The 27,682-nt window shown below is 34.8% G+C and overlaps 1 protein-coding gene across 3 annotated transcripts in view; it reads left to right on the forward strand.

Moving 5' to 3' along the window:
- CNTN5 (contactin 5) overlaps window positions 1-27,682 on the forward strand; it is a 611,650-nt gene that overhangs the window by 405,843 nt on the left and 178,125 nt on the right. For all 3 annotated transcript variants that reach the window (XM_066544731.1, XM_066544730.1, XM_066544732.1), the window contains one exon: window positions 24,959-25,054. In XM_066544731.1, the coding sequence (XP_066400828.1) occupies window positions 24,959-25,054 (96 nt within the window). The remainder of the gene's footprint in view (window positions 1-24,958; window positions 25,055-27,682) is intronic.

Consider the following 27,682-nt stretch of genomic DNA (forward strand, 5'->3'; position numbering starts at 1 on the left):
CTGTTACAGTGCCTTAAGATCCTCACAGTAATGAATTTCTTCCTACTCCCTTTCACAGTTTAAAGCCATTTCCCCTTGTGCTGTCACTAGGTTTCCTGATAATGAGTCTCTTCCCATCTTTCCTGTAGGCCTCTTGTGATTTATTTTTAAAACAATCATATATTATCTTCTTAAGTAACCTATCACAGAATCACAGAAAACCAGTTGGAAGGAAGGGGTCCTCAAGGATCCTCAAGTCCAGCTCTTGGCTCTATGCAGGATCATCCTCAAGAGTCACACCATGAGCCCAAGAGCATTGTCCAAATCCTTCTTGAACTCTGTCAGGCTGGTGCTGTGACCACTGCTCTATGGCCCAACCACCCTCTGGGTGAAGAACATTTTCTCATAGCTAACCTAAACCTCCCCTGACTCAGCTGCAGGCCATTCCCTCAGGTCCTTTCACTGGTCAGCACAAAGCAGAGATCAGTGCCTGCCCAGACTCTTCCCCTCCCAAAGGAGCTGCAGAATGCAGTGAGGTCACCCATCAGTCTCCTCTTCCCCAGGCTGAACAGACCAAGTGACCTCTTAATGCAGAATAAAATGGAGATATCCTCACCAGAGAGAATTTTTTTTGAGTACATCTGTTTTTTTAAGTATTACATTTAGACACATATCAGGGCATAAAATTGTTCATTTCATCTTTCTAGGAGCAATATTATTTGAAACAATAATTCCCGAGATCAGTTGTTTTCTACATCCAATGGTTTGCAACCCTATCTAATAAGCTTGTTTTGCAGTTCTTTCACTTTCTCCAAAAACATTTGAAGATCTGTAAAAATATAATGGTTTGGGGGTTTTTTTTAGATAATCAAGCTTTTCAGATCAGTTACAAAGATTTTTATCTTCAGACTTTATCAATTCAGAGCCTAGCACTCTAGCAGTGCATCGAAATGAAGACAGCATTCATCAGTCTACTTCAGTTAGTCAGGGCTGCCAAGTTTTATTCCTTCTTTTTATTTTAATCTTATTGAGTATCCTGAAGTACAATGAGTTTTCTAGGATATTGCTTATATTTTCTTGTTTATTCTTATCTCAGTTGATAAAAACCAGTCAAGGCAAGGGAATCAGTCACTGATGCATAAAACCCAAACAAAATATTTTCTAAAAGCAAGAAAAACTGTGGCTTAGCAGCTGAAAAATCTGTAAATTATGTTTGTCATAGAGTTCTATGCTTTCAGTATTGATGGTCTTAAAATGTTTTCATCCACTTTAACTGATCCTTTTTACCAGATAGTAATTATGACTGATGCTTTTTAAGCAAAGACTGCAGATATGTCTGTTGTTGCTATGAAAATGCAAGTGAACTAGGTCATTCCTGCAATATGCTGCAACGTGAGTCTTCATTTTGTAAATGTTTTAGATTCCAGAGGATTTACTTCTGGGTTTGCTCAAATCTACCTTAATACTGAAATGAAATATTTATACTGGACTTAATACAATCAGGTGGTCATTTTGTTTGACAAATTGGGTCACCTTTAAGGGAATTAAGAGTTTGTGAGCTGCAAAATGTTTTAGGGTTTTGATACACTGCTCATTGTGGGCACCACGATATTGGCACACATGGGCCAATATTGTAACAATGACACAAAGCACCTGGAAAGCACATTCTCCTCAACCAGCCAGGGTGAAATATCAGACTTTGGTCCTGAACGGAAAAAAGAGATTTCTTTAGAACTCTAGAAAGGGAAAGCAAATATAATGAAAACCATTTCCCATCAGTAATGTGGCATTTTGAAAAAGCTTTTCAAAATGTCTTCTCACTGTGGTTAACTGCACATCCTTTTTTTTTTTTTACTTTAAGTAACTTGTTCATACAACTTCCTGGGAATGTCCTGGTAAAAATAAATATGTGGACAGAGATTTAAATGCAAGTAATTTATATATTAAAGACATTTTACTTTCTTCACTCTTAGTAATTATTTTCTCTATGCAAAGGCAACAGCTGAAATCAGTGACATTGATTTTCGAGATGAGAACCAACAGGCAACGTCTTGAAACCAGTTCCCAAACTAAATCATCAGTAAGCATCTCACATCTCTGTCTATTCTGTGTTATCACATCAATGGAACCTACAATCTGGAATTTGTATCCACGGCTTGTTTTGCCATTAGAAGGGTCTTCTTTGCTGATTTCATGTAATTTATCTGAGGTGCAAATGCCAAGGCTGTGAAAGATTAACGTGATATGATACCTAAAATTAAGTTGGAAGCAATTACAAAAAGGGTGGATTTTATATATCTTACTGACATTGCCTACAAGTAAAATACCTACAGGAGCAACTTGACATTCATGGCTTGTACCTGTCTGATAGAAAAAGTTGCAAAAAGTATAAAAACCTTTTGTACTTAAACATAGGCATTTTGAAAAAGGACTATAATAAAAAGTTTACAAGTTTCAGTGTTTGAATTATAATGCCTGCAAAGATGATGTTTCCGCTTCAGCTCTTTAAAATACTGCTTGAAATGGGAATGCATTTATGCACTTAAGGTTTGATTTATAAAACTTCTATTTACTTTTATGCAGGTTCTTTGCATAATTTACTTGGTAAAAGTAGAACAGTTTTAGTTTACATAAATCATATTATTCTTTACTTTTTTCATGGAAACTCTTGTGGATGCTATGTCATCATTCTTATTTCAAGAATGTGCATTAAGACAAAAAGGGTTGAAGGTGTGAAAGAATTGTGGTAATCTCAGACTCCATAAGCAGATTGCACTGCAATATATTTTATTTAAAGAAAAATAGTGGAAACATTTTACAGTAATGTGCAGAAACTAGAGTTGCCTGGAGAAAGGTAAGACAGCAAAAAAAATCCACTTCGAAACAGTGTTTTTGGTCTGGTTTGGCACTTCCAGGATATTCATCTGAACTTTGTTAGATGATTTCTTCATTTTCTGAAGATACATCATTAAACAAAGTAGGGTTAAGTACTACACAGGACAGCTTAGCTGTCATCTCGTTTCTCAGTGAATGTTACCCATGAGACCTGTGAGTAAATGACTAGAGTATGGGCAGAAAACTAATTACCACTTCTGTAAATGTTCCCAAATTCTATCAGAGTCTAGATTTGGGTCAGAGGGGAGAATATTATTTTACATTACTGTATTATCTGTAAGAAAAGGCCAAACATAACAAACTGAATAAATTGTTTGAGATAACATATAAACATGGAAAAGGAGACAATTGATCTGATTACAGTTGGCATGAAAAAAAATGATGTATCCAAAAACTCTTTTTTGCCTTGGTTTAACACTGGAAATTTCTTCTCATGTCTTTTGAGTCCCAGAATCTCCAGGCAGGAACTGTCGAAATTAAGTCCCACCCATCACAGGAGTATAGAATTAAATTAATAGAATAGAATAGAACAGTCCATATATCAAGGGGGCTTATAGAAAAAATAAAATGGACTTTTTACCAGGATCCATAATGGCAGGACAAGAGAAAACAGGAAGAGGGTAGATTTAGATTAGCTATTAGGAAGAAATTCTTTACTGTGAGGTTTGTAAGGCACTAGAACATGTTGTCCAAAGTGGTACTTGTTCGGGTTCCCCTGGTTTACAATCTTACAGTGCTGCAAAGTCCAGGTTGATCTCATTGGAATTTCTACCTGTGTTTTCTTGATAGTCCATCAATTAGTGTAACTGCTAAGGTTTGTTTCCTCTCATTTCCTCCACATTTATTTGTTCAGGTGTGTGGGTGTGTGTATCCTTAGTTTTGTTTTTTTTTTTTGTTTCCCTCTTTCTGTTTAGTTTCCTTCCTAGTTGGCAAGGTCTGCTGACAGATAACTTTGCTGGAATAAATGCTCTTACAATCTCACTTGCCTTCATCAATTAGTGTGGTCAACCAAGTTTTGTTCTTATGACTGCTTTGTATGTTTTGTTTATGACTTACTCCTCTTCTCGTTAAGTCTTTTTGCATTGAGAAAGGACCTTAACCAGATATTCTTAAAAAAGGATTCCCTCTTCTTCCACATACTATTACAAAGATGACTAGAGAGGAAAAGTTGCATCATTTCTTCACCAAGTTATGAGTCTTTCACACCTCTTCTATCCCTCTTTCTGCTCATATGCAGAAGCACCCAAAAATATTAAAGGAAGCTTAAGGCAAAAAGGTTTCAAATAACCCCAATAACCACAAAAGCATTGTACTTTTATACTTTCTCAGCTGTTTATTCTTTCAAGCAATGTCTGTTCAAACTGTGCTTTCCCCTAAGTATTAAATGAATGTAGAAGCATTTGGAGCATTAAAGTAACACTAGGTAGTCTCTTAATGTACTTTGCAGTAATTTTCCTTTCATCCTGAACTGCTATGCGTTGTTGTCATAACTATCATAAGAAAGAAATCTCTCCTGCTCATAAGGACTGTGAACCCACATTCCATTTGCATGAATTTGCACGACATAATGTTTCCTGGGTTTATACCAGAGGATTTTTTTCCTGATCTTGAGCTCCATATCTCACAAATTCTTTTCTAAAAGAAAGAAAGTAGATAGTAACCCACCTTTTTGCAGTAAGCACAGCACTCATCTTTTAATTTTTTTATTCTCTTCCCTCCAGCATCTTAATATCTGAACTCAGATTTTTCAATCTACCTGTAGCAGATACTATATAATGGCATAACATCACTTTTTGAGCTCTGTTATAATTTATCAGCTCACCTAAAATTGGCAGTTTGCAGCTTTTCTACATCTCACAGTAAGCACATAGGTCTGGATTTTAAAGTGTGAGCTAACTTTAGTGTGAACTAATAATAACTAATTAACCCTGTTAAAATTGTTGCTAATCAACTAGTGAAATGTCACAGAAGCAATGTGTAAGCATCTATGTGTATTCAAAATGCAATATATGCTTTATATTTTTATATTTATCTAGCTGATAAATATGAATATAGAAATGTGTTTATATATATATATATGCACATGTGCATATACATATACTTATAAATTTTGAATTTCTGAGCCAGTCATTATTCCCAGACTTCTATACCTAATGTCACTCTACATAAGACTGATTTATTTGACATTTTTTTAATGTTTTTTACTCTCTCTCTCTCTGTGTTCATTGGGCCATATTTGTACAAGGTTTTACAAGGTAGCAGCTGAGCCAGATAATAGTGGGGGATTCCAAAGCTGAGAAGTACATCGAGATCTTCTGATAAAGGAACATGTAATGTGAAGGAGATGTGAACCACAGAATGTGCAAAATATTGTAATGGTCATTGCCTGCTGTTAGCCTCCTAATTTCCCTCTGTTAAATTAAATCATAAATTATTTTTCTTTCTCTAGAGATGCTTGAGATAGCATCTTGAGGTTACTCTGAACTTTCAAGGGACTGGCTCCTCCTGCTCTAATTTGACCATGAATCTCTTTGCCATCAGAAGACGAATCATTGATTCTTTCAGAATATAGACTGAAGAGATGTAAAATTTTGTATTTAGTAGACTGTCTCCTGACAGGTTCAGTTAGGTAGGTTAAAAGATCCAATTCTTATGAAGATTTTCATGAAAACAATATAAAAGTTGTCCCAATAATTAATGATTGTAAGATCTCTTTTCTAGTCCTGTGAGAGGAATATCATGAAAAATGCACCAAGTCTTCCTACACAGCAATCTACTTCCTATCTACCTGTCATCACAACTGCTTTAAGTCTGAAGGTAAAACTACAGAAATTGCTAAGGAACTGTATTGACATATGGCTTTTGCCATCCTGCATGAAGTCCAGAGGACAGATCTTCCCATGAAGTTCAATTGCTCACAGAAAGCAATTTTGGATTAAAAAAAAACCCAAAAGTTCATGAGAAAAAAATAGTTGTAAGTTTTCAACAGAAGTTTATTTTCTCTTCTGCATCTATCTGTAGTATTTCCCATCTGAGACTTAGAAGGGTCAAGATCTTTGAGCTCTCTTGTCTGAAAGAATTTAAGAGGTCTTGTAATATTGGCACCTATAAGCTTTAGGATGTGGTACAATATTTCCTAGGGTGCTGTTCTTTGCTGCTCTTTCATGAGTCACATTACCATATGGATCAGCCCTTGGTGGCAGTCTGTGTCTCCATGGTACTTCTATTCTAAGGGAATGATTACTTTGAATTATTCCAGCTTCCGTTTTATTGGAACTCTTGATCAAAAGTCAAGGTTATTCTTCCATACTGACAGTATGAAGATTCCTGATCTTCCTTTCCATCCTGGAGAGCATACTCTGGGGTGTACAACTTAAAAAGCATCTTGACGGATAGGGGAAGATTTGTAGTAGTAGAAAAACAGACTTTGTTTTCAAAAATGACTATTTTTTAGCACTACATTGAAAAGATACTGGCACACTGATATATAAGCAATAAGACTGCAATCTAGCTGAAGAAGGAGCAAAAAAATTCAAGCATTTGAAATTAAAAGTACTGGTTTTTATTGGTTTTTATTTATAAATGTCAACCTCACAGAGAGGAAAAAGAATCATTGGAGGAACTTGTCTAGAGAATGAGTCCAAATTTTTCTTCTTTTTTTAATATTTTTTAAGACGTATCTATTTCAAAACATTAATTTTGAGAATTTCTGTGGTTCATGTTACACTGGAGTTATAGTAGATGACTGGGATGGTAATTCCTTATTTATCACTTCTAAATATACCTGAAGATGTTTAAAAATGCCTTCTATAATTTTGACTTTTACGTTGTCTGTTGGGAATAATATGGCAGCTATTCATTTGCTGAATGCTGGCTAAAAACAGTAAAGGTAAAACTTTCACAAATGATCCTTCATTAGGAGCACTTATGACAGCTTGATTTATTGATATACCTTAGGGTATGTAATCTGTTTAGCTGCTTGACTTTTACATACCATCTTTTTACTCACAGGATCTCTGAAATTTGCCTTTACACATTTTCTCTTCTCCAGTCAACTGCATACAAGGTACCTGATTTATTCTCTGTGACAATCCTAGTACTAACATTGCCATGTCTAACCATATAAAAGAGATTCTGACATTTAGACATAAAGTAAGTGGCCACTAATGTTACCAAAAATTTTAGTAATTCATTTTTATTTTCCCTATATTTTAGTCCTAAATTTTCCAGCACCAAGAGAGAGTTTGCTATCTTTACTCTTCTGGCAGTTTCCTTGGAGAGATTCTAAACTTGATCTGACAGGCCAAGTTGTTCAAGGCTGATCCTGCTTTTTGCAGACAATTGTACATGATCTACAGGGGTCCCTTCCAACCTGAATCATTATGAAACAGTTTTATGGAAGAGAAAGGAAAAATTTCTTAACGAAAGTCAGACTCCAGTTCCAAGCTTAAATTAAAGTTAACTTGCTGTAGGCTGGATACCTGCGACTCAAATTTGGCCATCCACACCTACTGTCCTCCGAACAATGCAAGATATCTTGTTGTTGCATTAGACATGAGCATTAAACAACATAACATAGAGTTGGCTTGAACTGCTGATAGCTGTGTACAGACGTGCAGTGGTATGGAAGGTGGTGACGCGGGCAAGGGAAGCTGGAGCCATGAAGCCATGTCTCTGCACAAAGCTCTTCTGCATTTGCAGTTTCAAGGGTGGACAAAACCCAGCATTGCTGTGTTCTGCTGTTTCATACTGTGAAGAGCAGCATCTCCTAGACTGGTTTCTTCTGCAGTGCTAATGCTGATAACTTTCCATACCCACAAACATTAAGTGCTGGTCTCAATGCTCTTTCAGTGGAAAGAGTTCAATGCCCAGAAATTATTTAGACAAAAATGTAATAAAATAAGTGTGTGACTCACAGCTTGATTTTTGAGGAGATTATATCAATAAAATTCTTGCTGATGTAAATGAGAGAAAAAATTAGGCTTACAAAGATAGTGTCTTCCTGCCTCTGAGAGGGGCCACATAGTGATTAGATTAAATAATTTGTCTGATAAAAGTGAAATTTGTTGCCAGGGTGTGTTGAATGTCACAACTGTCCCCTGAGATCCTTGTATTTGTCAACATCACAGGATGCCCATTTACCCATGGAGAGGTTCATGATTTTCACATTAAGAGATTCTGACGGACTATGTCACAGTACCTAAATTGCAGTCTTTTTTGTTAACATTGAGGCAAGGAATTACTTCTTTTTCATTATTTCAATAATAATTTCAAAATATTTGAAAGGCTCTTTAAATATAATTATTTATATGGTAATATGGCAATGTTTAAGAGATTAAAATTAAGGGCTTGGACACTTAGCAGATAACAGTGAGATCTATGTATTCGATGAAAGGACAAATTGATATTTTGTCCACTTTCAGGCCCACCAGTAAAGACATTAGGAAGCTCAGGAGAATTCAGGAGAATCCACCAAGTGGTGATGGCTGGAGCTCTTGCCACCTGACCAGAACGTGGGGGAGTTGGGTTTTTTCATCCTGGAGCAGAGATGGGACCTAGCAGTATTTTCCCAGTGCCTACCAGGTGGTTCACAACACTTTTCAAAGTGGTGATTACCAGGAAGAAAAGAGAAAACAGGCAAAAACTGGAGTGAAAAATCATGCGAACAAACATTTTCTCTATGAGGACAGCTATGCAGTAGCACAGGTTCCCCAGAGTTTGTGCAGTATCTGTCCTTGGAGATTTTCAACACCCAACTAGATGAAGCTCCAAGCAACCTGGTCTAACACTCGGGATGACCTTACTCAAACAGGGAATGTGATCAGGGACCTTCTGAGCCCACTCCACTCTGAATTATTCTCTCATCCTTTGATTTTTCTGACTTCCATATTCTGTGTGTCCCTCCTTCTGCTAAATAAATGTGACTGTGGTATTGCAAGAAGTATCACATCTCTATTGCTAAACTTAAGTGAAATATACTTCAGGGTAGGGCTGTGAAGAGCAATATTTTCAGTTTATTCAGAAGACAAACAAAGACATGTATTTTCATTTTCTGCAAGATAGGCAGAAAGCACTTTGACACCAATTTGGATTACACAGAGAAGCTGGAATAAAGAAACCAGCTCTTCTGTGTATTGAATTAAATATAGAAAATACATTTAAGGGTGGCTTGAGTCCTTCACTGTAAGAATAACATAAAATAGAACATTAATCACCTAGCTTCAGATTTTTGAACTTATTGTTGGGAGAGGAGTTACTGTTAGTTTAGGAGTTTCAGCAACTGATGTTTGTTTAGGGGAGAAAGTCAAAATAAAGAGTTAGTACAGTAAGAGATTTTTTCCCCCAGTCCTGTGAGCTTGCTGATATGACAGAATATCTAAATGACAAACTGTCTCTTCAGGTTTTAAAAATTTGGCTGAATGTATAGTTAAGGGGTAGAAGACATAAAGTATCCTCAAGAAATATCAGCTTTAGTTTTAAAATACTGAGTTTACATGTGCCCTGAAAAGAAAAATCTGAAAGACAGATTTTTAAACGTAGAGGAAAGAGACATCTACACAGGGTCATCTGGTCCTGTGGCACTGTGGCATTTGAGGGTCAAATTGCAATGAAAGCTCTGGCTCCATTGGTCACAATTCCTTACAGGGGGACAAAAGATGAAAGCAGATCTGTTTCTCCATCTGTGATTTGCTGCAAACGTACTTCTTACTAATGGAGATGTTGAAGGACATCCAGTCTCAAGCAAAAAGCATCCAAGTTCTCCCTGATTTTCCCCTTCTACCTTGATGCAGACAAACCTTGATGCAGACAAACCTTCTACCTTGATGTCTGTCACAAGGGAGAGCATGTTCTTCCTTGCTTAGCACCTGACCATCATTTCTACAAATCATCTGAATTGTAATATATAGATCTATGTCTTGCACCTGCCATCCTTCCCTTATGAAACTACAGAATTCATGTCCCAGGATTTATGGGATTAAAGAACATACAGAAAAACATAGAAATATTATTTGTCTACTGCACTTGTTCTTTCAGAAATTAATTACATTAAAAATTGCAAAGGAATTGCAAATTTCCCCCTTTTAATACTGTTTTTATGCTGTGACCAGTAGGCATATTTTTTGGAAATATTGCATATTGTAATGTAAGTGTAGGCAAATTTCTTTGCTTTAAGATAGAGTAGGGAGAAAATGGTAATTATTTTAGCCCACTGTAGTGAAATGGCTTTTCAAATTTGTATTTGTATACTAAGCACAAGATTATGATTCCACTTACAGCAGATGTCCTGCTCCTCATTCTTGAGAGGAATGTTCTACATTATTTTTTCTGAGCTACAGCTGAAAATTTTCTCTTGGGTCAGAAGACATACTAAGCTTGACCTTCCATGTCCCGCTAAGCAATTTGAGTCCATATATAGGCGAGAATTAATCTGTAGAACACTTACTTTTGGGAGAGTCTTATGAAAGCTTTTGCAATCAGATGCCACATAAAAAAAATCATGTTGCACAAGCAAATGAAAAAGAACCTAGTTTCAGAATCAGTCTGAATGACAGTCTCTGAAAGGTTTTTTGGCTATATGTTTTCTGAATGACAAGTCATCATTCCAGAGTAAATATATGTGCCTACCACAAATGCACTAGAAGAGTACCAGAAAGCTTTTCAGAATGCTTGCAAAAGTTTTATGCATTTTTTTTGTCATTGATATAATTGACTAGTGTAGACCCTCAGTGTGAAACAACCTTGGAATATATTCTCAGATGCATGAGTACATATATCCTTGAATAAATCACATTTTGCCTTCTCTTATTTACACAAGAACATAAAAAACAAGGACACAGTAAAGTCTGTGAAGCTGCCCTGGGACTTTTTAACCTGAGATACATTAAGGTGAATGCTTAGGATGATGCTAGCTAAGAAATAGACACTTACTTGCCTTTACCAAAATCTATTCAAATGTTTAAACTTTTTTTTTCTTATATTACACTTCATGAAAGATTACTTAAGTTAATGATTCTGGAAATTACATTTTACATTATATAAGAAAAAGGCCAGACAGGAGCTATTTAATCAAAAAGATATTGAGCAGTCTGCTGGAGGTAAACAGAATTTTTATTGCCCTCATCACCAAAGTATTTGACGTGCCTCCTCTACAGGCATTGTGCCATGAGCATCTGTGCCAGCTCTACTGAAAGGCAGTGTCTATAAGATCTAACACGACTGACCAGTGTTTGCCTACAAAATGCTTCAGGAAATGACAAGTCTTCTGGAGAAATTCACTGCAGTAATACAAGAAGACAAAATGACACTTCAAAAAAACTGTAAAGAAAATAAAAGTGTAATTACATTTGTTTTTCCAGTAATCCCGGTGACCAGGAACACAGCCATTCCATTAACTAGAAAACAAAGAACCCAAATAAAGTGGGGGATAAACAAAAGTATTATCAAACTAATGAAAAAAATTGTCATAAAAGGGTGTAGTTTGTTGAAGGGTTTAACCCTATTTTTGTTGTAGTAAAATTAATATTTTTCAAGGTAAACTTATTTTGAAAGAACTCATTTCTGTTCTTCTATGAGATTTCACCGTATTATTTTAATTTCCATTATCATATTATTTTACCTTGTGTCTGTTTTTTTTGCCATTGGCCTCTTGAGTCTGCTATTTGGGCAGGGCTGTGTGTGTGTGTATATTTTTTTACAATAGTTATTTTCAAACTTCAGAACATTGGTTTGTGCTGTCTCTCAGAAATTGTTATGGCTCACATTGCATCTCCAGCTTCGAGTGTTTAGTTCAAATCCTCATAAAAGCTCTAGGCTTTTATTGACCAACAACATATTTTTGCAACACCTCCTCTGACCCACTGAGGATTCCAGGACTGTTGGATAGAAATCAGTGTTTACAGCTTTGCTTGACAAACGTGTTTGGTATTTCTTAAACAGTTTGGGTATTCCTTATCATAATGATTATACCATAGTCCCATTCACCTCTTATTTTGAAAGGATAGAATTGCAGACTGGGGAATTGAAATTATTTTTTTCTAACAGAGCAGCATTGAGAGTATATTTTTAGTAGTAGAGATATAAAACTGCCTAACAAGATATTGGGAACTTAAACAATAATGCAGTGCAACCTCTGGTAGTAAATAATAAGATAATTGAGTGAAGTGATGAAACACAAATTGTATCTTTTCACATACAACAGATTTAATATTATTTATTAATGATAGTCATGTACACCAAGCTGCTATTTGTGCAGTTTGATTGTAGATAATAAAATATATGAGTGCATTTTAATTTTCTAGGGTTTGCCAAAAAAACTACTGATCAGATTGTAATTTAATAGAGTATGACTATGGAAAATACTTTGAGAATTTAAGACTAGCTTGTTTCTTCCATCACCTGCACTTACATTAGAAATCATTTTTAGGAAAAAAAAATCAATCCTTCCCCTTCTAATTAGAAAACATTTTTAGCATTTGTACATATATCCCATCATATGCATCTAATAGGTTCCTAGTCAATTCTAACTTAAGAGAATGAAGCACTCAAATAACTTGGAAATGTTTAATAGTGCTGGCATTTAAAAGGAAGGATTTAACAGGTAGAAATACTCAAGCTGAATTTGTGAGGATGAGGAGCAGGTTTACACAATAAGCAAGCATCTTTTCTGCAGTCTACTTAAAATCAATAGTTATCCAAAGGCATCGCTTCTCTGACATTACGAGTGTTTCTAAGAGAGGGAGATAGTTTCCTACACTCTTTATAAAGTCAATGCCATAAAGTATATATAACAATATATCTTCCTTATTTTGAAAGTCTTTTGCTTCCACTGGAACTAAAAGCAATAAGTAGAAAATGCTGGCTGATTTTGTACATGCTGGATGAAATCTCTGAGTCATCTTAAGATGCACATTTATTGCAGCATTAAGGTGGTACTAATTCTTTTATCCTCCTTTCTCCAGTAAGTGTCTTCCCAAGGTGCAGTAGATTAGGTTTTCTGAGTATCAATCAGGCTCAGCAAATTGAGCTGGAAGTTTTCCTCTATATGTACATTAATCACCAAACAGGTAGCCAGAAGATGGTGTTCCTCACCTTGTAAAGTTCTTCTAAAAGTCAACGTAAAATCCTTTAAAACATGTAACATTTAGATTTTCTATACAGCATAACAATATGAAACACATTAAGTGTATACAGAAGTTGCTTTAAATTTAGACCTATCATCTTTATTACTCAGGAGCAGTTTCTTAGCATACAATTAATGCCACAATAAGAAAGACTATGAGATTAAGGGCTGAATTTACCTTTATTTAGACATTATTTCAAAACTACTATGCTCATATCTTAATCTCTTATATAGCTTTAAAAAAATTGGTTAGATCACTACTTTACTTATAAGAGTAAGAAACTGTTTACTTACAAAGGTCCAACACATCTTAAAAAAATTATATTTGCCTTTTGGTACTTTCCTGATATATATATGAGAGGAATCCTTTACCATCTTCTACTTAGTTTTATCGAGGCACCGTAGGCAAAATAATTATGTTGAGAAAACAATCTGAAGATCAAGGAAATAGTAAATTGCCTCTAAATACACTTTATTCATTCTCCTTTAATGTCAGACTGTCAACACCATAGGCAGCTGCAACTGATCTAATTGTTTTGATTTCCTACTTAATCTGATGCACTACTGGGATGCAATTCATTCATGTCAAGTTGACATCTAAAATAGGTCAAATGAATCAGGCCTTTGAAGTGTCTATTTCTTTGCATTGCCTTGAAAGGAAGACTAGGATAGCTGGCTCAGATATAGCTATAAAGCAACTGTGCTTTTGTGGTAAAATGTAAGAAGGGAAATAACTCCTTCCAATAAAAAAAAAATTGGTCAAATAATAGGGACAACAATTTAAGATTATATTTAATTACATTCAAAATAATTTGTGTAAAAGTCAATCTTTAAATAAAGTCTTTTTCAGCATTAACACCAAATTGTTACCTATAAGTATAATCACATATGAACCTCTTCAATTACTAGTAACCATGATATAGTCACTATAGTATTAATTTTAGGTTTGCTTACATTTTATTAAAATTTGGTAGACCATAGATATTTATGATATGACTATCTGAACCAGTAAGTCTAAATACTCTAACATAATGGTTTTACTCATAGCAAACTTAATTACAGTTAATTTTAATCTAAAATCTATGCTTGTATTGTTAATTGGAAATGTATAATATCCAGTTGTAATTGACTTGGATAAAATTAATGTATACTACCACTCAGGTTATTCTTGTCAATTATTTACAATTACAGTGATAAAAATCCCATTCATATTCTCACAGTGTGAGAATATGTAGAGTGAAACATGTAGAGTGGGTTACAATAAATTAAACAAAATAGTTCATATTAAATTACACTGATAGTATGAATGCTATTCTCCCCAGGTATTTAGGTACCATTTCCTTACATGTCATTCCTTCAAAAAAAATTTCATCAAGCATTATTAAAGTAATAACACTGCAATAATCTGGTACCATTTTCCTGTGATATCCTACACATCACTGAGAAGCCTTCATATTTCTATTATTTTTATATTTTTTAAGAGTATGTCTTAGTTTACTGTTACTTTTCATGTAAAATTTTTATGCATGGATATTTATATTAGAAATTATATTCCATACTATGGAAAGTATTATGCTTATATTTAAATCACTATACCAACTGAGGCTGAGGGAACCATTTCTAGGATGGAATTTCAAGAATCACATGAAGCTTACTTGTACATCACATAAACTCACTAGGAGACTAATTCAGAAAATAGGATATTGATTCAGAAACTAGCATATTGTCTTTTAAGAAAAAGAAATTATGGAAAACTCTTTTTATTTTTCTCACCTTTAACTCTGTCAGGTTAGGGTTTTTTTATGTTTAGGCATTTATTACTAAAAGATGTTTTCTGTAATGCAAATTAATCTCATAACTTTTCTCTAAAGTCTTTCAGATTTATCAACCTCTTTTTATAAGTATGGCATCAGAAAAACACATCATACTTATCTGACAGAGAAGTTTTCAAAGGACCTGATTTTCAGACAGCAAAATCCCAGCAATTTTTGCTGAAAACAACTACCATTCTCACTGGAGCTGGGAAAACAAATTGCTTTTATAACATAAAATGTTGACTTATCTAGAAGCTGACAGGTGTGAGTAAGATTTTACCCCTGAAATATTTCAGACACACATATGCAAAATTTCACCTATTATTTTTTTGTTATCTGTATTAGGTCCTTTGTAAATTAATACCACATTCAGAACCAATCCTTTCAGCACATCTGAGGTTACAGATCTATTTGCTCTAATGATCATCTCCCAACACTGCTGCAAAAACTATTGATTTGTAACTACTTAATCCCTAGATTTTGTTTCCCAGATTTTCTTTTTGATATTCATTACTATCTATTTCATTCTTTACATAAATTTGTAATATTAAAATCTGGAGATTCCCTTTCACAGTCTTCATTTCACAGTCTCCAATTATTTGGTCTACTTCAGTATAAAATCCAGACTATTTTTTCAACACATTGCCTCTTTTGTTTTCCTGAATTGAATTTTTGTTTTCTGTATGCTGTCTATTCAAGACAGAACCTTGGATTCTTTTCCTGATGGTGTATTTACTCTGTTCTGCCAAAAGCACATCATATATTTAAAATGGCTAGACCCTTTCAGCAAGTTCCCCATATCCTCTTTAATGTCTGACTCTCTCTGAATACCTGTTATAACTTCTTTATGGTACCTTCCTACTAGGCTAGTACTACAGGTCTCATTACTGTGACAGAAGTTTTCCTATTCCATGGAGAATTAATGTATTCAGGGCCCAAATCTTCTCCAGCCTGAAATTTTTTCTCTTTTTTTTTCTTTTTTTTTTTTTTAACATCTCAGTGATTGATTTCACCCACACTACACAGTAGCTGTACTGCACCAGTGCTTACATGTGGCAAAGCTTTGTCTAAATATAGGACTGTGATTATGGTCAATCAAGTCTTACAAATGCTGTGTAATTCATTTTTATTAATTAGGAGGAAGTATGGTTTGTTGGTAGGATGCCGAGACCTGTCCTGTTTGCAAGGTCAGTTGGCTTCTCCAGAAATATCTGTCCGGATTTTTTTGTTTTGGTTTTTTTGTTTTTTTTAAAATATTATACATTACTATGGTTAGGAATAGCTGCAGGATTAGACACCGTCGTCTAGTATTTGATACTCTTGAACATCGTATTGTCAGCAGTCCATATGAGAAGAGAAGCTGTCCTGCTGTCCTGCTGTTCTTCCCCACTGCATTAGAAATTAGAAATTCTTCCCCACTGCATTAGAAATACTAACAAATTACCCATAACTTCAAAATCAACAACCTTACAGCTTTGCTTGAATTTTGTTTCAGTACCAAAAGTCATTAAAAAAAACCTTACAGCTGGGACATACTTGGTAGCAATTGCTCTAGGAAGCTCAGTTAAAAAGAGACACAATTATTAGATTGCTTAAAGTCAATCAGTATTGTGGAGCACCTAACCAACATAGCTCAGGAAATATATTTTAGTTTTATTTCTATTGATCTGTTGGTGATAATATATAATTGTGACAGATGGCAAAGTGGTTAAAAGATCAGAGGAACTGCTGAGAGATTGCTGCCTGATATACATTCCTAAATATATAGTTGCTCAGCTGATTGGTGACAATTTATTTATCTTTGATGACTCTTACTTGTAAAATGACATGCTCATATCCTAAACTCTGATTTTCAGTGGCTGATACTGCCCTGATATTAAGCAGAATAACATGCTTCAATGCAAACTGTTTTATCAAAAGCATCACCTAGCATCATATGTAAGAAGCTGCTACCTAGGCAACTCTCTATGTTTGCAAGGTCTTCATTTCCAGCTGAGCTATTCAGCTAAGACCAAGGTCTTCTAGATTTACTCCTTGGATGTGTCCAAGCACTTAGTAATCTTGTCACAATTGACTTGCAGGTCGTGCTGGGCACTACAACTCTTATAGAAGATCAAATAAATAATTTCTGGGAGATTATGACCTTCTTCTTTTCTTTATGACAAAGCAGAAGTGAAGTATGTAGGCATTTATACACATTAGTCTGCTGAAAAGTTAGTGCAGCAAAATGACCTGTCTAGAGTGGAGTCAGAATTTCATATGTCATGTCTCGTGGAAATGGTGACTAAAAGCCTCCAGCTATTACTGAAACCTGAACAATCATGCCACTCCTCAAACCTTAGATCTGAACAGTGGTTCTCAGATATTTGTCTCAGTTCATGCATATGATGGCATTCTGAAACAAATTATGAAGAATTCAGGGGAGAAAAAATAAAATAGACTAGTGACTGAAACACTATCAAACATCTTACATATTATCTTCATAACAGGGACCCTGGGAGGTCAGGCTTTTCTTTCATTTCCTGCAGATTCTTTGTCTGTATCATGCCAGCAAGATAGTGTCAAATACAGATACTGTGGAAGTTGTAAAGTTTTTAATTTAGATGAGCTCAGTGCCATCACTTCTGAACTTGGGAAAGCTTATTTCCTTTGCCACCATTATATTATTTTAGGAGTAGAATCCATGAACTAAAAGTAATAAATATATACAATAAGTATTTTAGTGTAATTTCTATATAAATTAGCTCAATGAAATACAGAACAAGTTATCTTTAATGACTTGTTCACCCAGATGGTAGGAAAAGGTTTTTTTCTGTGTACTACTGTTACAGTTTCTTGTGAACCACAACACCTACACGGGAATTTTCCAATAAGCTGTATGGAGATTAGTCACTGTCTATTTCATATCACATCATATGATAAGAAACTATACTATGATAGTCATTCTATGTTAAATCTTCCAAAATCCCAACTGGCTGTGGTCTTTAATTACTAATTAAAAGAAGGAAAAGTCACATCCAGCTGAAGAAACTCACAACAAAATGAAAGATTGTTTGCAATATATCCTTGAATGTTTGTAATTAACTTAATTGGATAAAAGTTACTAAAAGAGAAATCAACAAAAAGGGAAGGAAGACTCATAAGAAGAAAGGAAAAAAAATAGAAAGGTAGAATCATGTGCACAGGATTTATACAGTGTATAAATAGTAGTATACCACTCAGTGTCAGGAACTCCTATGGAAAAGGTTAGAAATACAAATGTGTGTTTCTCAAGATGCAGAACACATTGTTTTACATAACATTATGTAAAACAATGTGTTTAAAAAAATATATTGCATATATTACTCAAGTGAAAAAATCTGTTTGCTGAGAAGCTCTGCAAGCAGTAATATTTATTGTACCACTTTCCTTTTGTGGTATAATGTTGGAATCTGCATTTGAAAATTTTTCATTTGTCGCTTAAGATTGCTTGCTTATTTGTTTGGTTTTAGTTGTTGCTTCTAAATGACAGAATGAAAGGGTGAAAAATGCTTAACTATAACATGTCCTCTTGATTCAATGTTTTCCCTGGAAATTGCATTTTGCAGTCATGAAAGACAGCTGAGAAGCTAGCTGAAATACTTCATGTGAGAAGAGATGAAACCTGACGGACACAGAATGATTATAACTAATTAATCATAACCATCAGCAACTGTAACCACAAACACTAATTATTGTGAACTTAACATGCCAAGTTGAATCATATAGTAACTCTGTAGTTTTCAACATGATCTTGTTATTTTGTTCTGTATGTAAATATTTCTTCTAAATTCACTTTGATCCAGTACTTCAGGATTATGAATGCAGAAATCCTACTGAATTTCAGGGAGATTTTGGTACCTACGAATTTCCTTTTTTTCTCAAGGCTCGGAGTAGAATTAAGCTTTACTGATGATACTGATGGTATTAATTGATGTTATTGAAATTAAGCTTAACAAAAGGAAAAATTCTTCAGCACTATGAATTTCCTCAACCTTCCTGGGGTATCTCTTCATGCAAATTAGATTATAGAAAAAATAAGTAGTTAGGCAAGACAAAACAGTGGAAGAAGCATATCAATTCATAATTTATACAAAATCTGTGTAGGATCACAAGTAGTGAATATTTTAATTGAAATGTAGTATTCTCTTTTAAAATGTATGGCATAGTAAATAGTGAACTAGTCTATTTTTGCATCATAAAGTTTAATTTTTTTTAAATTAATAATAATAATTAATAAATAGAAACCACCCATTTTGGGAAAAAATTTAAAAAGAAAAATAATTGCACTATATTTAATGCACAATTCTATTAATCAATTTAGGGAATAGTTATATATACTAACAACTGAAATACAGTACAATATAATAATAACAACAAAAAGAATACTTATAATGCTAACAATAGTAATACCAATTGTAATTAAAAAAGAGAAAACAGAAAGTGAAAGGAACAAAACTCCAGAGAGACAAGAGATGCCCAGTGCAGTTATTCACCACCCCCTGACTGCTGCCCAGCCCGTCCCCCAGCAGCGATCGGTGCCTCCCGACCAGCTCTCCCCAGTTCATGCACTGGGCAGGATGCTCTGTGCTACGGAATATCCCTCTGGCCAGTTCGGGTCAGCTGCCCCAGCCATGCTTCTTGTGCCCTCCTCGCTGGCAGAGCATGAAGCACTCAAAAGTCCATGATTTCAGATAATCACTGCTCAGCAACAATGAGCACATCAATGTTTTGTCAGCATTATTCACATAAATCCAAAACACAGCACGGCACCAGCTACTAAGAAGAAAATTAACTCTATTTCAGACAAAACCAGGACACTAGGTTAGTTAATTATCTCTCTAATGTATTGTATTATGATAGAATGTATTTGCCACATTTATGGATTCATGACTTCACTGTGATAGGAAATGTAGAAAGCATTAAAAATGTTTCTACTTACAAGGTAAAACAGCTAGACATAGCCATGACATACAACTAAATGAAGAACAATAAACAGTAAACCAGGTATTTTTAAATTGTTATCATTTATAAAACAATATATAAATAGAAATATGTCATTAAGGACAGAAAAATGTTTGTTTATTTGACTATTTATCTGCCTTTCATAGTGAAAATTTAGTTCAGGGGTAATGAATCAATAGCATATACCTTAAATTTCATGCTGATACATGTACATAAAAAAGTGCTTTGTTTTTGCAAGAACACATCTGTGGAGCACCATTATTCAAAGATCCTTCTTTTTTTTTTTTTTTCTGAGAAAAAATATCTTGTAATATCTGAGAAAGATTCTGAAGATGCTAGTTTAAATATAAGTACAGTATCTTGTGTGTTCTTTCTCTGTTTTTCACATTTTCAGAGAGGAATCTTTAAACATTCTCCAGAGTTCCTTGTCACCTTTTGTCAGCACTCGCTGAAAAAATCTGTGTATCGACCCCCTTTCCTTAAAACACTTTAATGGCTCTGCAGATGTACACAGAGAGAGGGTTGTTGTCATGCAAACTTGGACTGCTTCATTGTTTTTCTATGCTCTCTCTATTTCTGTTTTTGCATAGTAACTTCTCTGAGAAAAAAATAACCTTTTTCACATCATGTCAGTTTGATGATCCATGAAGAATTAAAAACTTTTTGATGATAAATAATAACAGCAGCAATGATAATAAGCATGATACATTCTAAAGTGTTTGACTGTTGCCTGTATTTTGTCACCTAAAAGTCATATAGTAATGTGATTTTTGAAAGTTCAAGATGTATGCTTCTCCCATTATCAATGGTGAGATGATGTTTCTGTGATGGTAGAAATCTTTTTTCCCAAAATTCCTTTCACACTTTTTCTAATGAATAATTTCAGTATTAAAAGTTACACTTAGGTCGAATGAGTGACCCTACTAATACAGCTCTAGTTAATCTGGTATTCCGACAAAATAGGTGTATGTCAATATAAAATAAACTATTAATTTTCTTGGACTGTTGGATATTCTGGGTATTGTGTTTAATTCACCAATGTAAAACTTTCCTATACAATCACACATGATATTTTTCAGTACCTACCTTTCATTCTTCTATAGCTTGTGGGTTATTAAACAGAACATTTATATTTTCCATTGTTTAGAGTGTACAGTCAAACCATGTTTTTGATTTAGGTTATAATGGAATTTTGAAAAACATGTTTTGATGGAATTCTTTTCCCTGTAAATCTTACCTTTTTTAAAGAGCTACAATTCCAGCTCAAGGTCTATTTCTTAGTCCTGTCTTTCAAATCCAAGGAGAGGAAGGCTACCCTCTCTTTGTGACAATGCAATAAATAAGTTTGTCCTTGGCCTGACAGAAGAATCTCTCCTTGTGTAGAGCTATTTTTACCTTATTGGAAAGAATATTGCCTGCTTTATACTTGTCCTCAGGTATCTTCAGGATATGTCTTTAAACATTTTAATACATATCATATTATGTCCATTTTAAACTCCATAATAAATTTGCATATAAAACAGCTTAAACTTAGAGAACTGAGCTGGCAGAGGACATTGTTCTGCACCAATCTAATTTCTACTTTAAAACTAAATTGACTGGTTTAAGTCACTGATAATGAAATAGAGACTTTTACAGCTTCCATGTTAGGTTACCAAGCAATAATTGCCTACAATAAAAACAAGATCTGTTTTTCATCTTTAATTTGATCCTAATTTCATAGCAGTTACCCCTTGACTGTTGACTGGGTCACAAAAACCTGTTGCCCCCATTAGCTGCAGCAAGCTGATGAGCACAGTGAATCAATGATGCCTCCTGCAGATACCTAAAATGCAAACTGCAGTGAAGGTGACTTGGAAGGCCATTAAGTGCTAAAAACTGATCCAACTTTTGTAAAAGTCCTTCTGTCAATGGCAGAACTTTCCCCCTTTTATTTAAATGTTTATTTTGTTGTTAGACCTTCAAAGGTTTTTTCTTGCTTCAACTGCCTTGAGGTTTTCCTCATTTATTTCTCTTTACTCCTTTCACTTTCTGTGGAAGTGTTTCCTTTTCTACTGAGTCTTTTTAAAACTGATAGTCTTGTGGTGGTGTCATTGTTCCACAATGCATATCAATACATAGGTATATGTGCTGAGAGAAACCCATGATTTAGCTCATTTCCAAAAAATGGGAATAGTCACTGTGGAGAGAGCAGCACTACCTGGCAGCTCCTTTGGATCAGATAGATTAATGGTTTTCCAAAGGTCAACTTTTCTAAAAGACCAAATACTACACTGAGCTAATGTAAATACAATTGCAGTGTAAATTTGACATCCAGAAAGTACTACACCAAAGCCATTGGATTTAATGTCTGGCATCATCAGTAGCTCTGGAATTTCTTTACTATTTCCCTTTTACAATGGAGACCACTCCTGTCTCACAGGTAATACACTAGTGACACTATATAATTTTTTTTTAATTGAATAATTTCTCAGCAGTGAAGGAAATTTGGTTACTCCTGCCACGCCCTCCATCTAAATGTGTGGTTTGCATATATAGTGTTAATAGTAAGTTACACTAGACATGGTGGCTGGCACTTAAATACATTTTTTCAAAGTGGTCAGTGCTGTTTCTTATGTTAAAAAGTATGGGAGTTATGTAGCTGAACCTCAGGAAATGCTTTGAAAATAACATAGTATATGTTATCATCTTTGCCACTAGCACTGAGATATGAGTAAATTAATCTTTCAGGGAACAAGATGAACACCTATGGAGCATGGAAGGCATTTTCTTATCAATCAGCTATAGACATCGTAATAAGATGAAGGACAGACTTATTCTGTGTGGGGTATTCTGACATGTCACACGTGTTGCAGGTTTATACTGCAGCAAGAGCAGTGAACCAAAGGCTGGTGTCGCTGTGTGAGAAGTTACAGTTCTCACCTCTAAAGCTGGGTTCTGTCCACCATTTCTTTTATTTTCTACCTCTTTAGAGTTTTAAATGAAAGGTGGTTGTACAAATTTTCTGTAGCTGCCTTTTTTTTTTCCAGTGTGCATAGATATGAAATGGCTGAGATTTACAAGAAAGTAATTAAATTTTCCATTCATTTGATTTTTCCTTATTGTGTTTATTACTTTAATGTGGGGGAACTGCAAGCATGATCCTTCACCTTTCCTTCCTTTTAAGCTTCTCTACATTTATTTGTTTTAGAACTAAATCCCTTCTTTTGTACCTGCTAATCCTTTTTCTGTCATATGGTAACAAGAAATCCAGTTCAGAACCAATAGATAGCCAAAAAAATCTGAAATTCAAAGCTCTTTGATACTCTCCTCCTTTAATTTGAAAATAATTGTTTAGAAATAGAAATTTGAGTCATATGTAGTACTTTTATTTTAAAATAAGAAAGAATATCTTTGATTTTCATTTGGTGAAAAAAAAAGTATATTTTTCCATCCCAATGCATATTCAAAGCAGGAAATGGAAGAAAATATATTTAAAGGTTGCTATAACTAATAGAAAATAACATTTAATCACCTGAGGACTTAACTAAGAAAATTTCAATTACAAGATGTTCTCCCATCCACTCTTTTCATGCAGGGATGTACCAGCCCACTATTTTCTGGACACAAAATAATAATTACTTTTCTGCAGAATATGCTGTCAGGTAATATGTATTAGGAGACACTTTTATGAGAAATTACACCAGAATGTATTATAATCCATGGCGTGCTTGTTTTAATATGCAATACAATATTTAATTTTTTAATTATCTATTGACTAGCAAAAGTTTTCAAAGTTTTGCAGCGTAAATTTAATGAAAAAAAAATCTACTGGATCCTACATACCTTTTTTCTATTCAAGCACGATACCTATTGTTGAAATCAAAACACGAACTTATTTTGGCAAATGACAGCACAAATTTTAATGCACTTAAATTTTAAACTACTGCCTGTGCCCAAAACACATTTTAGAAATGTGAAAAAAAATCAACTCAAATTACTTTTGAAAATCATTGGACTTCATTTTTATGCTCTACTAGGTCTGAAACAAGATGAGGAATTTCAGCATCTGATAGAGAAATACCAACTAAATGCAGTTAAGATAGAAATAATTCTGCTCCACCTGTTTAAACTGGTGTTGTCTGGCTCATCCCGGCACTCTGGGCTGTATGCAGAAATTAGGAAGTAGGGCTACAAGTCACTCATTGTCAGTGAGAGAAGCTCCCACTATTCATATTTCTGATCCTCCTTTAACGCTTGCTGAAGCTTCTGTATCCTTTTCAAAGATCTCTTGTTGTTGCTCTCTTCACCTTGATCCACATAACATGGAAAATTCTCTAGAATACCCCTGAGAAAACAGAGGTTTTAAACACCATAACTGGCTCTGAGGAATGGATGAAGACACCAGCAGTCTGATGGCAGAACTGAACTCTCATATCTCTTTACTACAGATATAAATGCTAGAGCATTATTATCCACAACAAATATGAATCCATGTTGAGTGTTCTGTGTGGTAAATGGAATAATAGGATCTTCTGGTTGAGAGGCTTTAAATAATCACAACGAACCGTTCATAGCAGTGCCCTGCAACTTTATTCAAAATTTTTATTCCAATAGTGAAATGCCTCTTATTGCCCTGATGGAGGGAAACTTTTGGGGGGAAAACACGTTTACTCACAACTGGTTTGGACTTACAGCATCAGGAAAATCAGAAGATAATTATTTGAAAGAGTAAATATGTTATAGAGTAGCAATGTTCTATAGTTTTAGAACCAATGTGTTGATTTTCCTTTCTGTCATCACCATGTCTTGTGTGCAATGTCCAAGTGGGTTCTGCAGTACCATCATTCTGGATGTTAGCTGGGGTACTCCCTCCAGTTTTATTTCTTCTTTTTCACTGTGTATGAATCCCTTCTACCAAGAGACAAAATCAAACAGGAGATATATATATATAGTCTGCTGCTTTTTTTTCATACTGTATGCAAGTGCACTAAAAAAGGAATAAAGTGCTGATGCAACATGGAATTTTTTGTAAAGGAAATAAATTTATTTTTCAGGCGCTCCTATTATAGATCAAGGTATGAAAAAAGAACAGCCAGCTTTAAAAAAGGAAATAAAATGGAAGTCACGGTAGCCAAAAAATTTAAAATCTTTGGTATGTAACTTTAATGTTCTGTTCTTTTGATAGATCTGGGGAATTTTAGTGGTCGGACAAGAAGTGCTGTATCTGTACGTGAAGGCCAAGGAGTTGTTCTGATGTGCTCCCCTCCACTTCATTCTCCAGGTATAGTAGGCTGCAGCCTGTATTCATGTTCCTCCTTTACAGTTTCCTCATTTTTGGGTGCCCAGGATTTTAGATACAGTATATATTTGATTGTGGAACTTCAAAGATGAGATATCCACCATCCTTCTGACGGTTCTTGGAATACCAAGGACTAATTTAAGCTCACATATTGCAAATGCCAATGAATAACAGCAGAGTTTCTATTAGAAAGTGTCTAATTCCTGGTACAAAACATGAATGTAACAATAGTCTCCATGCCATCAACCGTGAATATGGCTGCCTTGAGGTCACAAAAGATTGCTTATAGTGTTTAGAAGCCTTCAGAAATTGCTCCAAATTCCAATGTCATGATACTTTTGTTGAATATAAATTTTATTTTCTTTTCAGTAGTACAGACATGATTTGGTTACTTCCTTTCACTGTATAACTTAGTTTCATAAAACTGCATCATTACTAAAAGTCAGAATTACCATAACTTCTATGAAATGCCTGTGGATTCCCACATGAAAACTTAGGTATTCCAGAGAGGTTACTTTTTTGCTTTTCAAATTGATGCTCCTGCAAAAATCTGTAGACAGCTGGGTACATCCTTATATTTCCATGCCATACAACACCTGGAGACACCATGCTAGACAGAATAACTTGTTTTTCAGCAGATGCAGTATAGCCTATCCTTTTCTTCTGTGGGAAATGAGGTCTGTACTGAGGGGATTTTTCTACTCCAAATTTTAGGTCTGAAGAAAAGTAACATTGCAGATGGCAGATCTGCAGAAAATAAAGTCTCCTCTGAGTTTCTGTTAGAGAAATGTGTTCAGTATCTATTTATACTGCAAGGATTGTTATTACTGTATTACAGTTATCAATGCCATATCTCTGCTTTTCTCTCTTCTGAGCAGATTGTCTTGTGGTTGCCTCTACAATCTCCTTCTGAGTTTGACACTGCAGTCTATATGATGCAATTGAGTACATGATGTTAAGGCTTGATAGTGATAAGTAAACTGAGAGGGAAAAGATGTAGACAGAAAAAGTGAGTGGTGGTTTCAGGAGTGCAGCTGAATTTCATTTCCCCAAACAAGCTGAGATTGAAAAGATAGATGGACATTAATCAAGAGTGAAACTGTCATACACCTTTTAACAGCTACCATTCCACAAAATACACCTTAATGCATCATCAAAATATTTAGAATTGTTTTCCTGAAATCATGCTGCTGAGTTTTATTTAGTCAGATTTTAACACTACTGTTACACAGATATTGCCTTTGATGGTGAAAACCAGTATCTTTCATTTTCATCACTGGGACAGCAAAACTCCTGCTGTGCAAACTACAGTGCTCAGAAACAGCATTCAGTCATTTTAGTTCATATTGTTTGAGTACCAGTAGGCTATGCCAACAGGAAAATTACTTCTAGAAAAATATTTTTATCCTCTGTTGGCATAATTTTTTCACCATTGCTAAGCCAGAAAAGGTTCTACAGAGTGATGAAGTAATCAACAAAAGCTGAAAAATTGCACTGATATGCACATGTAAACACAAGCTCCTATCAATGGGAAGGAGTCTTGGCCTCCCTTCCTTTTGTTTATTACATAATGCAAGTAATTCAGTTCTTCATCCAAAGGGTTGTCAAGCCCTGGAATAGGCTGCTCAGGGAAGTGGTAGAGTCACAATTCCTGGAGGTATTTGAAAAGTGTGTAGATGTGGCTATTAAGGACATGGTTTATTGTGGAACTAGTGCTGGTTTACTGCTTGGACTTAATGATATTAGAGGTCTTTTCCAACCTAAATAAATCTGTGATTCTATCACAGGAAATTTGCTTTAGCTTCTTCTTTGCAAAGTACTGGGGACCAGTAAGTTCTTGTGGTACAGCGATAATAATAATGCAAGTGGCATTAATACAATGGCTGGAGTCGTCCTGAAATGGGGAAAGCTACCTCTACAGGCCTGGTGAAGTTTCAAAAATAAATCATTTTACAAAGCACTGGCAATAAAATACAAGACATTAATGAAAGTTGACTGCTAGATCAGAGTCCACTTGTAAAAAATAATTCTGGACAAAACCTGAAATTTCAGAGTGAAGTGTATGAATTTAATTCTGACATTAACAACAAATATAAAATGTCCAGGTAAAAAGGTCTTTTGCCAAGCAGAGGTACTTCAAGTATTTGTGTGCAGGAACATCTAAAATTTTTTTTAAGTATTCCGTTTTTCAATACTCCATTTTAGTTTCTGTGTCTGATTTGCAAAGGTGGTATTATCTTCTAAATAGCCCTAAGAAATTTTGAACAATGAAATCACCCAGAAGACAAACTTTCAAGTGGATCCTAAGATGTTATAGTGGACACATTTAATCTAAAGACTATTCAGAGCATGTTTGCAATGTGTGACCATCTCAAATTAACAAGACCATGAGTTATGGGAGTGTTTTTGATGATAGAGAATTTTTTGTGGATGAACACTGCAAGCTTTGCCATATTGACTTGTTCACATTGATCAGCACCTTTAGAAATAATTTTCAATTACTTATCACAGGAGATAAATCCATGATACAATATCAAGCCTAATAATTCTCCACAACCTCGTAAGCAATTTGTCCTTCAACAGAATCCCATTCCTCAATCTCTCCAGTCA

Source organism: Molothrus aeneus, chromosome 2, assembly GCF_037042795.1.
Source record: "Molothrus aeneus isolate 106 chromosome 2, BPBGC_Maene_1.0, whole genome shotgun sequence".
In the NCBI taxonomy this organism is placed as follows: Eukaryota; Metazoa; Chordata; class Aves; order Passeriformes; family Icteridae; genus Molothrus; species Molothrus aeneus.